Source organism: Bombus impatiens, unplaced genomic scaffold (genome assembly GCF_000188095.3).
Source record: "Bombus impatiens unplaced genomic scaffold, BIMP_2.2 scf_1417, whole genome shotgun sequence".
NCBI classification, from domain to species: domain Eukaryota; kingdom Metazoa; phylum Arthropoda; class Insecta; order Hymenoptera; family Apidae; genus Bombus; species Bombus impatiens.
In genome coordinates this window covers 120617-134101 of record NT_177836.1, presented here as the reverse complement: position 1 = coordinate 134101, position 13485 = coordinate 120617, and the positions used below count along the sequence as shown (strand labels likewise).

The following is a 13485-nucleotide window of genomic DNA, read 5'->3' as shown; positions in this document are numbered from 1 at the left end:
CGAGAATGGCAATCTTCCACAATTTTACAAAGAAAGAAAGTCAAAGGAATCCGTCCTGGACCGGTCAGAAGGGACGCAGAAGATGCAATAACATCGAGATTGTCAAAAGTGGAGCCAAGCTTCCGTGTTCTCGGTCAGAAAGAGTCAAAGTCCTCGAGTCGAACGGTTAAGGGGCGAAGGAAAAAGGAACGAGGCGATTCCCTTTTTGGCGAAGAAGAGATTTTCTCGCGCGATTATTTCGACCAGGCGAAATTGTCCGGATCCCAGGATTCGTGTAATTACGTCCTTGGTTCTCGCGCGATGACTTTACGACAAAGTATACCTTTGGTTTACCACTTTATAATCAAGCAACCTCGCCTGTTCCCCTTCCGCGATTTGAGCTGTCCACTTAAACGCGTTCGGTAATCGCTCCTAATTACCCGGTCCTCCTGCTCGGCCTGTCTTTCACTTTCGAATGGTGGCTGGTGGATTCCTCGAGGCAACGTGGAACATTCGGTCACGCGATCTTCCCGAAACGATCCACGATCGTATCGATCGCGACTACATAACGTTTGAACTGATACCGGATTGACATAGCAAAATAGAGCTGCTTGAATATCGCTAAACGTATTCGATCTGGTACATGTATCGACGTCAGCTTTTAAAAAGTATTTCTCAACGACGTAACGAATGTTCTGGAAATTTGTCAAGTAAAACCAAACGAAAAGAACTATTCCCAATGTTAGTCCTGAAGATAGGAATCGTGGAAATCCTTTCGCAACTGCACGTGCTAGGCTTCAACGTCTTAAAATTCGATTTTCAACATTGCACTCGTTGCGTATTTCGAGACACACCGTTAGTCTTAGATGTAATAATGAAAGAATGAGAAAGGGTCGTATATCATACGTCCGGCAAGAAAAAATAATCAAAATCGAGCGAATGACTTGAATAACCCTATGGTAGGATTATTTGAGTTCACAAAAAGGTATTACGTAAGAATTAAACTTCATTGAGACAATTTTAAGCGAATAAAAAATACGATGGAGAATTTAGTAAAATATTTAATAGAGATACCAAAATTAATTTGATTATTTCTAAAATTGTTACTGTAACAAAGAATATCTGAATTTTTGATGGGTCACTATATAGTATGATATACGTCGTAAAGATTTTAAGAAGACCCCAATGATTTTGCAAACTTATTTAATTTTCTGCAAGTGTTTTAATACTGATAAATTGGTTGAGTATCAATATATATAGTGTCATTCTCATCACTAGTTCCAACTTCGTTCGGTTTCACGACGAGCTACCAAAAACTTCTGTTTTTTTTTTAAATTCTTTCTGGTTGCTTTTAATTGCTTCTACCGGTCTCTCCGGTCCATCGTCTTCGATCGATAATTTGTAGGGTCGACAGGGATTGCGATCGAAATTTCTTCCTTGGTTTCTTCCATCGTCTTTAATTGGCTCAAACGGTAATTATTTCAAGCTTCTCATTTCAACCTACCGCGACAAGCTTCGTTTATGCCCTGTTTTGCATATACACAAAATTGTACCTTAACAAGGCATGATCTAATTAAAAATTAGTATATTCCACGAATTAATTTTAGTTTTAGTTAAAACTGATCTCTAAATTGATCAAGGCAGATATGTTCCTACCGTTAATAAAAGAAATTGATAAAAAGAAAGCTTTGTCTGGCAATCTTCGAAAGCTCGGTCTCGAGAGGACTGGAACTTTTACTTTCCATGTGATATAACCAGTTCAAAATTATTTTTGCGTCGCTTCCTTCAGCACAAAATGATTATTAGCAATCATCTTCCACATCAACTCTATCAAATCAAATTTATTTATACGATTCTCGATTCTCTGCCAATTTACGAACGTCCTCGTGAATTTCGTTCCTCTGGGCTTCGCCTTGTCGCGTAAATAACTTATCGATGCGTCTGTAGGTTTGCTGTTCGTGAGCTCACTGTTCGTCGTCTCGGCTCTTTTGTCAAAGAACAAAGGTAATCGAGTTTCCCCAGGAATATGGGAAATTTGTTGCTCTCCAGCAGTCTCACGCGAGATAGAAATGTTTCTCGATCCCTTTTCGAACCGTTCCTGCTTTCGTAGGATGCGCAGAAATCCTAGAAAATTTTTATTCCAAGGGCCATGGGGAAGGGTCCTGCCTTTTCTGCCAACAATTTTTCCCCTATCATCAATCTGCCTGGGAATTTCGATGATCTTTCCCCGTGTGTCCCGTCGACGACTTGCTATTTCCATATACATTTGATAATATAAAAAAGAGAAAGAAATGAATTTTTTATAACTAATTTCGATAAGTAGAGTAAGATTGATAGAGCTTCTCTCAAAAATAAAATTTTCGACTCGTTTAGGTGAGTTGAGTTTGATAAATTGAAATTCAGATTACCGGAAAAGAAACATCGATCCATTATCAAGTTCTTACGCTTCGTTAGAATTATCGAGGCTCATCTGTTTTACTGAAATTAATCAAATAATCGCAATTTGATTAATCTGGATCTAGGACGTCATTTCGTAAAACGTTATTTCATAAAATTTACGTTTAGTAAAAACAAAATTTATTCTGATTTTATTTGAAAGTTTAATCTATCGTCTAATTCATATACTTCACTAGAATTATTAATATTCTATTTTTCATTCAGCTAGTCGAACCTAAACAACTTGATTAATCCAAATCAAGATTATTATACACCAAGGCCACCGTATATTAATTTATCAAGATCTCGATAGCCTGCAACACAGAATCGATCGACCTGATTCTAACACATCTCCGCCATTAATCGTTGCCCCTTAACCGTCTGAAATAAATTTTCAACTGGCTTGATCGGGCTTCTTGGTCTCGTTACCATCTCGGTATCGAGAGTTAAAACGGCTCCCAGTTTCCGGGACAACATCAGGACACCAGATAACGACATCATCTTTCTCTCTCTTTTCGACTGTTTCAAAGTCCATTTATAAGATTCATTAAAGTTTTGCCGGTCGTTACCATTAATCACAAAGCGGTGGGATGCCTGTTCGTGCGCTATACACGGGGAAAATAACTTTCCGCTTACGGGCGTACGAATCTACTGACCCCTTTTTGAAATATGAATTTTATATGCTAATGGTGGCTCGCTTCGGCGAGTTGCTTCGGCCGCTTACAACCGTAGGCGTTTCAATCTTCCGACGAAAATTCCGGCAGCCGAGCAATTTCTGTTCCAAGAGGTGGCTGAATAATAGAAAGAGCCGTACGGATCGAATTCGCTGCGATTTACGATCTATAAATTTCGTTTCTCTCTTTCTCTCTCGCTTATTTGTAATCCGCGTCGAAATTTGTTTGCGATGAAAGTTTTTTTGATTTTGAAAGATGAAAAGTCCGTGAAACCGAAAAGAACGCGGGAAAATCGAACCTCCGTTCCATTTTCGTCATTCGAATCCCTCTAAACGATAAATAACGTTAAATTCGATTCGCGTGATTGATTTTCCAGAGTACTACCACGATATGAATTTGTCTTTATTTTAATAACAGAGACAATACGATTGAGTTTGCGTTTACATTTACTGGGTTGATCGTTTTAATTGCTACGATCTTAAGACTTTAAGAGCACATTCTTGTTCATTCTCTGATCTTAATTTCATTTTACGAACGAGCAGGAAAATTGAAGTTTTATCAATCGAAAAATCAAGTTTCAACCCATCTCTACTTCTTGCTTTTCCCAATGGAACCGCTAATCTTTCCAGAAGAACGTTTTCTCTCACCCTAGGAGAATTTGTTCCAACGGTCTTTACGTAATCTTCAATAGTCGAAGAATCTTTAAGGGGTGTCATAAGTTGACAGAAGACGTCCGGGCTTATTCTTCTTTCCCATCAGGCTATCATCATCCGTCTTCTTGACTTCCTAACGATGAGTGGAAGAACATTTTACATGGACCTTATGAAACTTTTATCTATGGTATACCTTCCTTATTCTCGAAAAGGGAGATCGTTCCTATTATTATTCAAGTTTGCTATATTTATAACTCGAGGTAACTTTTATATTTTTATTATGTGGGGTGATTTGGGAAGTGTTTATTCATGAAAATCTAATTGATCTTTCTATTTTAATGTCCCTTGACTTGAATCAATAGAGTTCAAACGGGAACAACTCGTCAGTTTCAAAGTCAATTACGGTCATTTTTTAAATGTTCGAAAGTACTCAGGGAAATTTTGAATGTGATTGTTTCTGTATGTATGAAAGCGTCAAAGGAATTTTTATGTATCGTTTACGAGAAATTTAAAGGTGAAAGAATGCACACAACCCTTATGATAATATCCAATAGATAAAACAAAAATATAAATTCCAAATATTCGCAGTGTAATAACGATTTCAGTGAAAAATATATCACGTGAAAGTTGAATTGTTTCAATGGTGATGTAATTTGATTTGCCTGAAACGTATCGATTTACCGAATCTATAGAATAGTTCTTGTTCGCCTGTTCAACAATAGAACGTTTGATAGACTCAGTTGGTAATAGAATCGTTCAAGGAGGTGATCCTGTAATTGTTTTAAACAGTATAGATCATATCCGTGGGACATGGACACGTTGTTTACCCTTCAAGCCCTTTAAATCTCTGACTAACCTAACTCAATCCATACAACTTTTCCTCGTCTCAGAGACCATAGAAAGGAGACATTTAAATCTGGCTATCCCTGTGGGAACGTCCGGCGTCCACGTCCCGGGGGTTTGTCGTCCGGTGGGAAAAAAACAATGAACTCGTTTCTGACTGGTCCAGACTCCGCACTGGTGTCGATCGTATGAAAGGAAAAAAGAAGAGAGCGACTAACGTTCGAGGCTTTTTAAAAAAGCAAAAGAAAAAAAGGGAACGATTTACGTATCGAGAAAAAATCGTTTGGTTCGTGAGACATGATCTCAACTGGTTCCTCTCAAATAATTTTCTTGTTAATCTACGTACGCGAATCGAGATTTTAATCGGGACCCGTTTGGCCGTTGTCTCGACTTGCCTAATTAATGTTCGTCTAAATTATAATTAAAAGTATTATTTACATATATAAAATTATAATTTTAATTTTAAATTTTTATCATTACATTTTTTAGTAGTAAAGTGATATAACTTTTTGTAGTTATTGTCTACATTTTGTACTTATTGTACTTGTATGTTGTTACAGCCCCATAACTTAATTTCAGCATGTTTACCGAATCTGAATTTAATTAATTACCTTTCATTGTGTATTTTATTAAATAATAATAAAACTTTCATTCAATTTTTAAATTAAAGGACAGCAAATTCTAGTTCAAGTAGATTATTAAAATCCTTGGTTTCTGTGATTCGATCAATTTTGTTTATCAGATTTGATTATGTTTTGCTGGAAATGGTACAAGTGCAATTTCCAACATTCGCCAAGGATATTCCCTCCACCCTCTCGTTTATCAAAAGCAACATCCTTTACCGTGCAGGAAAATACGATATATCCATACAAACACCATTTCCCTAAACGAACGCAAATTCTGCTTTCCAACTATTCTCCCAACCCCAACACGTTGTTACATAATTCATAACAAGAACAGACTTTCTTGTTCAATCCTCTCGCTTCTCATCCCTTGGAAAGTAATAATTCCCAACTTATTTAATCTCCCTTATTCAGATATAATACACTTGGTAGACTATCTTTTTAATTCTACGAACTCTGCGTAAATATTTATATCTAATTTAAATAAAATTTTATTTATACTCTATCGTTATACACTCCTAAACGTGACTTTTCAAACATTCGATACTTCCTACCCGATGCTCACAATCAGATTTGATCTCCTTTCTACCACCTCGTCCTCCTCCAAACACTGATTCTCCCACAAATTCCCATGATCGTTTAATCACGCACGATACTTATCCCTAAGAGTGCTTTAAAATATCGATTTAGATTCACAAATTATTTAATTTTTAACTTAGACCTAACGATCGACTATTCACCTGTACAAACGCATCTGTTTTAGAATTCGTTTGAACGTGATTTCTTAAGAGTCAAGAATCTCATATTAAATATCCACTGTGAAACCTAATTTCATTTTTTTCACCATCCTATTCTCCTCGAAACATCTACCAACTCTCCCATCAGTTTCCCAAAAGGTATCCTATACCGAAATATCGTTTAATCGAACACCATATTCCGGATGTCCACGATATCCACGTTCCCAGGAATAGGTGAGTAACGAACTGGCCCTACCTGACGTCTCGTCGAGGGTTCTCAGAAGGGTGTACTCGTACAGGGGTGTGTGTGTGTGTGTATATATATATATGTATATATACAGAATATGGTTGGGCACTATTACAACGAATAAGAGAGAAGGGAAGAGAGTAAAGGAGGCTCGTGCGAAATTCGATGATTCGCAGGAACGGATGACGGGGTGTGTAGCGACAGGTAGTTCCCATGGGAGGTTCATGGCGGAGGATTCCCACAGGAACGAGACGCGAAACCGGGCCACGAGACTCGAGGCGAATTCCGGTCGGCGATTCTCTTTGATTCTTTCGCGAGGCTCGCTTTTATCGAGTCGAGAATCGAGTTCTATGGCTTTTCACGTATTCTGCTTCATTTGTCTCTCCCTCTCTCTCTCGATCCCTGACAAAAATTCGTCGGTAAACTAAGGATTTTTATGCATTTATGGGAAACTTAAAACTGCGAAAATGAATAGAATCGTATGACGTGAAAGGACATATAAAATATCTTAAGTATACTTGCTCGTTGTAACATTTAGCGAGTGAAACAAATCTCTGATTAAGTTTTATTTCCTTAGCTGCGTTGAGAAAACATTTAATTTGCATAAACGTTCGCGGTCTACTCATCACCAATGTTTAACTGTCCCTCAGGAAGTTTGTTCTGGTTTTGCATAAATCATTTAAGCGATCGTTCTCTTTTTACCTTCCCCTTTCTCCCTTGTTTTTTTAAAATCAGCGTTTGCGAACTGGGGAAAAATTCTCTTCTCTGTATGAACGATAATTCGTGGAAATTTGCGAATTTGCCAGAGGAACGACGTACAGTCGCTCGTGAAAGCATTCGAACATTTAACGTAGAAAGTTTTTACCCGTATATCATATGTGTTACGTAAAGCGTTTTGAAGTTTCATTTCGATTTATTGAAATTTCTTCACCGGTAGTTCCCATATATATTTATAGATTGGTTAGAAATTTTATCAATATGATCACGATAGATGGCACAGCTAATTCGACTGCAGGAAAGGACACGATAAATCAAATTTCTTATCTTCTACGGGGAAGCAGTCAATCAATTGGGATAATTGGGATTTCCAAATTATCTTTTTATTTCATGCTCTTCAAAATTTTCAAGTTATTGCTGGTCATAATAATTACACCTTTGGTATCCTCCAAACTTATCAGTTTCGTTTTCAACGGACTCACCTTTTAATCCAACAGACTGTTTTCTTTCGAGATTACCATATCAATTAAAATCTTTCCATTTAATCATAACGTAAGACCAAAGTCAGGAAATTAACAAAGCTGTACCTATTACATGTTTCCTCTGTGAACCTCATATTCATACAGAACTTCGTAAAACTTTCCTGCAAACGACGTGTTTGTGATTCTTTAGGATCGCGTTTTTAATGACTGGTTGCGCTTCCTTGCGAACAAACGTTTCGTAAACATTGCAGTACAACGAAGAACCACAAACACGTCATCTAATAACTATCCTGAAACTTCAAAATCTAAGAAAGTTTCTGCAAGTGTAATACTTTCACGAACCACTCTCGAAAGACAAACTGCAAACTGGATTGCTAAACTTTCAAAATCCCATACTTCGTCACTACTCGCCCCCGTACGAACCTTTATACATACATACACACGCAAATGCATTGCTGGGTCTCTGCGCAGATGCCGCGGAGAGGTTGCTGACGTTACTGGGCGTGGACGAGGATCTCGAGGACCTGGTGTCGTCCTCCGAGGACGAAGGTGTCGAACTGGACGATCTCGACGAGGACGAGGAGGAAGACCAGCGCGAGAACGTCAGACTGTTGCATCAGTTGGCCGCTTCTTTGGCTGAGGAATTGAAGCAATCTCATCAGAAACAGACTTCGAACAGGCTCCTGGCCAGAGGTGATCCCTTCGATAGGGATCGAATGGAGCTGATTGGGATGAGTTACCTGGAACACAGTTGCCTTGATGAGGTCGAAGACCCGAAAGGAAGCAGCTGTTATCGAGACAGCGTGGCCGATAAGTGTCAGAGACAAGATTCGTCTCATTCGTTTGGCAAACAACACGCGATCTTCGAGCCTTATCAATGTTTGGAGGGCCGTTTGAGGATGGACCAGGAAAGAGATGAAGGCAACAGCGACGTCGAGCAGGTTCCAGCGTCCTGGAATGCCGGCTGGGACGCCTGTGCTACGGAAGCCCTCAGATATCTCGTGGAGGACGAGGGACTGCCACCTCATCATCCTACAGTCGTGGCGATGAAGGATCATCTGGAACTCCAAAGGGAACGCGCCTTCGCTCGATACACTACGTAAAGGAGTCACTCTGATTTTTATCGGATGAGGTACTTCTTTTTTTTCATTTTTGTTTATTCTTAAAGGGAAGCCCGTCTGGCTTTTACCGATAGGAACGCTCCCAGTGATGGAGGGCAATCGCGAGCCGAACAGAATGGAAACGAGGGGGTATTTCCTGTTCGGAAGCGGAGGTTGAAAGATGAATGTGGGGATGGATGATCGGAGGTGGTCAGATTCTTGTGGAATTAAGGAAGTCTTTGGTAATAGGTGTAGTTATGGGTTCGGGGTGGAGGAATTTATAAGAGGATTAATAACTATGTACATTATCGGTTGGGAAGTATTAGGCCACTTACTGAGTGAATTTGAAAATTAATTGGAAGATTATTAAACGTTGAGATTGTTAACAAGTGATTAGTAAAGCGATTAGCCTTGAAGATTGTTATCTGGTTTGGAACCTACGTAGACATATGAGATATTTTTCTAATGTGCAAAATTATCTCAAGTTCGTTTTACATATAACTTTTTTCATAATAACGAGTTAAACATGTCCTTAAAATATTACGAGTCTTTCTGTACTTTGTACGAATATTTCTTATAAATTCTCAAGTACAAAATCATGATCAATTAGTAATTTCCTTGATAATTTGAATCAGCTATCGCATTTTATATCGAACCATAAAGTGTCCTAATACATTGATCAACTCCATAAAATGAGAACTACGAAAAAGTAATGATGTTACAATCGCTGTCATTTAAGTCATATGATTATTATATCATCATATAATAAATAACTAATGGAAATAAGTCGTTTATTTTTCGAAACTCAAATACTAATCACGTATCTGTGTGATAAAATTGAGAAATACATAATTTAAATAAAAGCAGGAGTTGATCAGTTTGGCTTTCAAGAGGCTCACTTATGAACAGGGCTGTATTTATCCACTTTTCAAGAAAACCTTTTCAAGAAAAATCTAGAAAAGGTTAAATCGTTGATATTCTCTTCTGAGATATCTTAAAGTTTGGACTTCAGCTGCGAATTTCAATGGTTATACACTGGAAGCCTCGTGTCCCACATTCACTTTTCAATCATCTCGAGTGGAAGCTTCGTGATCGTCCGCACCTTGGCGATTTTGCTCGAGCAGAGAAGTTCCTGTCACAATAAAAAGAAGGAAACATGACGAAACGAAGAAGGAGAATCTCTTTCCATTCAGAATAAAATGCATTCACCGTGTGTTTGTAAAGTGAACGACGCTTTCATACGGCGCACCGTGAGAGAGACACTGTGCTCGTCAAGTAGATTCGAACTTCTCCATAGATTTTTCTGGAGGATGTGGCTGTGGCTTCGTTCCGGGCAACTTTTTTTCAGGACGAGTTTTCTCGTCGAGCAATTACCGTGAGAATGTCGCGCGACTGATTTCTTCATAGCTTTGTCGCACGTCAAAAGTGAACGCCCGCTCGTCAATCCCTTTCTACGACCTTTCTCCTCGCCTGAAAATTAACAATTAAGTGTTAGATCGTGTAATAAGTTCGTTCGCATTTCCTTCACAGAGCACCAAACTTTTATGTAAGATTACTTTTATATAAGAGCTATTTAATCGCCGATTTATCCTTTGCAATTGAATCGAGCAACTTACCATGTTCATGTAGTTATTTAATAACTGATCTACTCACATTCTTGATGTTATTTAACGATTAGCCGTGAACAAAATTTTCCGAGCATCGAAATAATAGAGGAAACAGGAATAATTTCACGAAGATCCAAGAACGTTGTTCTTCCTTCGTTACTATCGTTAGATAATAGAATTATAAGCAATATTTATATTATATCACTTGTCATATATCAACCAGCTAATATAGACAATGTTTATATAAAATTCCTGAGAATATTCATCAGAAGACAGATGAACTTGTTACACGATTTAATAAATAATCAACCAAAAATTCTAAAAACTCTAGGCTAATTAATACTAAGTACTATACTCTTCAAAGAGTTAAGATTCACGTTTGACGAAGGCTTCCAGCGACAAAACGATTCCGTTTTTTACTAGGCATTGTACAGTCACTGATATATTCCGTTTCTGGCTAAAAGACGATCGTGGATTGATAGATCTGCGATTCCTCAGGTTCCTACATCGATGATACAGCAGAAGGAGGATGAACTTAACATCCAATGGCGTGTACAGATTCACGTGTTTGCATTCAATTACCAAATCAGCATACTTTTCTTTTTTATTAATTCGTCCAACCATAAAGCGAGCCACCTTTTTTATCATTTTTTTTTCTTTAGTAGCACAATTTTGTACTGGTTTTCATGTATTGTCGTTAATAATATTATAATCGCCATCCTTACTAGCATTATCGATTATTTTTCTTTTCCATTTTTTACTATTATTTTTTTTTAATTATTTTTTTATATTATTTATTGTACCCTTATCGTGTTAGGCTAAGGAAATAGTTCTCTTTTCTCGCACGCTTTCGATCCATTGGACGTTAGATTCACTCCACGGAAAACGAATGTCAATAAACGATGTCAATACGAAGGGGTTCATACGCTGGATCGATATGAACGAGAGAAAAAAAAAGGGCTGAACATCCCACGGGGCAGAATTTCTTAATTAATGTCGACAAAGAGAAACCTGTAGATTTTTATCGTGTATCGCTTTCGACTTTTTAACCTTTCAATATTGCAAACAATGAAATATCATGTTAAGCAAGATATTAAAGAGTTCAATTATTTTTAAGGATACGAAAATAATTCGATCGATCGAATGATCAGGTCGATTGAAGAAATTTTAGATTTGATAAAAACGATTTTCTTTTATATTTGTTTTTTTTCCGGAGTAGTGAACGGATACACTTCATATAGTGTCCTGCACATTTCAGTTTTCTTAAACAACATAGTCATCGTGTTACGTTATTTTTATTACCGCGGATATTTATACAAATATGGGAAATCTTAGTGTTCAAATATGTACATAATGTTCAAAAACATATAAACTATATAAAGTGATATCCATCATGATATTTATCAAACTATCTAAGTTGTATTCCTTTGGCTTTATTCCCCAATGCAAATTTGCTTGAACATCTGCAGTTTAGTGCGTCAGTTTTATCGATATCGACTGATTTTGCACATTTGAAGGGTTGAAAAGCGAGGAGAGACGTCCGTTGAAATCAGAACTAAATACTCCTAGAACAAACTTGTAGATTATTTTACCGTAACCGTGTGATAATTCGAAATTATCAAGTTTTTTAATCGTTCGAATATTGCATCGCATTTGTGCCCGTTTTCTCAACATTTTTTCCAAAAGTTTACCAAGTGCCTCCGTTTAAGTCAAGCTCGTAAATCTTGACCCCATAAATAGACGGTGGATTTTTATGCAAATTCATATTTTTGAAGATAAACATAAAGAAAGTAGAACTCTCGGTAGAAAATTGTTTTGCCTGCCAAATATTATAGAAAGCAGTATACGTTGGACATTTTATACATTTTTTCATATTACGTGCACTCCGTGCAGTTTCCATATAAACGCATAAAAATCTGTGTAAGCTATACTCGTAAAGCTTACTCTACACGCTAATTTCAAACCAGAAATGCTCAAGAACTTACAAAAAAAAAAAAAAAAAAAAGAAAGGAAAGGAAAAACAGTGCAATGCAATGTTCGATCGATTCCGATTAAAAATTCGTATACGATTGGGGGATCCAGTGTCGTCGATGGAGCGGCAAAAATATTTAACGCTAGCTAATATCGAATTCTAAAAAGACAGTTCATCGATTAGATAGGTTTATAGAATATTTCTAGATGATTAAGTCAGCGACGAATCGTTCCTGGTGTACGAGGACAATTGTTCAACGTCGACATTGGATCGATGAAAAAGTCGTAAATCGGAGCATAAATTGTGGCGAGTGATTTTCGATCGACGATCGAACCTTTGATCACGAATCACTCGCTCGAAGAACCAGAGAGAATTTTCTGCCACGATCATCGATCTCGTGGAGACGACGTTCCATTTCGTTTATTTTTACGCTTTAACCCTTACGATGCCTATGTTTGACTATAATTAAATAATTACTGTGTACGCAGTTTCATTGAAAAATTCGATTTCAATCTATTACAATCCGTTATAACTAGACTGCTAGAATACTCGTGCAGATTTACACTTTCGCACACATGATTTAAAAAATGAAATCGAAGAGAAGAGATCTTTTCCACTTATTAAATATTGAAACAAATATTTATACTCTTTATGTATTTTTAGGTATTTTCCGTGCAGTTTATGTGTTTTTAAATACTATGTGTATTCTATGGACTCATGCACAGTTAAATTTTTTATATATACGTTTTCTTATAATTTAAGCCCACTTATAATTTATATTTTTCAACGTAAAGATCGAGGACGACTGGACGCACTATTATTTTTCTAACTAATAAAATTGCGAACGAATATTTCATGTAAAAGTAGTTTGATTCCATAATGGGGAATTTAATGAAATACTTGAATGTTTTTCATGTTCTTAATTACTATTTTTAGAATAAAATTATTAATAGCTAGTTGCACATTCCAATACGAATTTAACAATACGTGTAATACAGTATTGAAACCATTAAAGATGGCAATTAAGAGAGAAATTCAGATCTTTAATTAAATTACTTTTATGAAATTAAACAACTTTCACTTTCATCGAACATTTTTCCCTATCTTTGATAATTTGAAACATTGTGCGAATATTAAAGAATCTGTTTTTTTTCTTTAATAATCGAGCTTATTCAAAAATGGCTGGAAAAATGAATCACGCAGCGTGAAGATGAAATCGCGTGCCTCCTCTGAACGACAATTTCCTCTAAATATTCGCGATGAACACGTTTCCACGAGATCGAGTCAGGATCGACTCACCACTTGTACATATGTGTAATATATCGTTTTAACTTATATACGACTATTGTTACTTTTACAATAAATCATTGTAGATAACATTGACCAGTAAATAAACGAGCGCTAAGTTAATTAAA

The 13485-nt window shown here is 36.9% G+C and overlaps 1 protein-coding gene across 2 annotated transcripts in view; it reads left to right on the top strand.

Annotated features, from left to right (window-relative positions):
• Window positions 1-13485, top strand: part of LOC100741879 — a 35967-nt gene extending 22482 nt beyond the window's left edge. For both annotated transcript variants that reach the window (XM_003493916.4, XM_033323965.1), the window contains exon 3: window positions 7863-13485. In XM_003493916.4, coding sequence (XP_003493964.1) covers window positions 7863-8494 — 632 coding nt within the window. In that variant the 3' untranslated portion in view covers window positions 8495-13485. The remainder of the gene's footprint in view (window positions 1-7862) is intronic.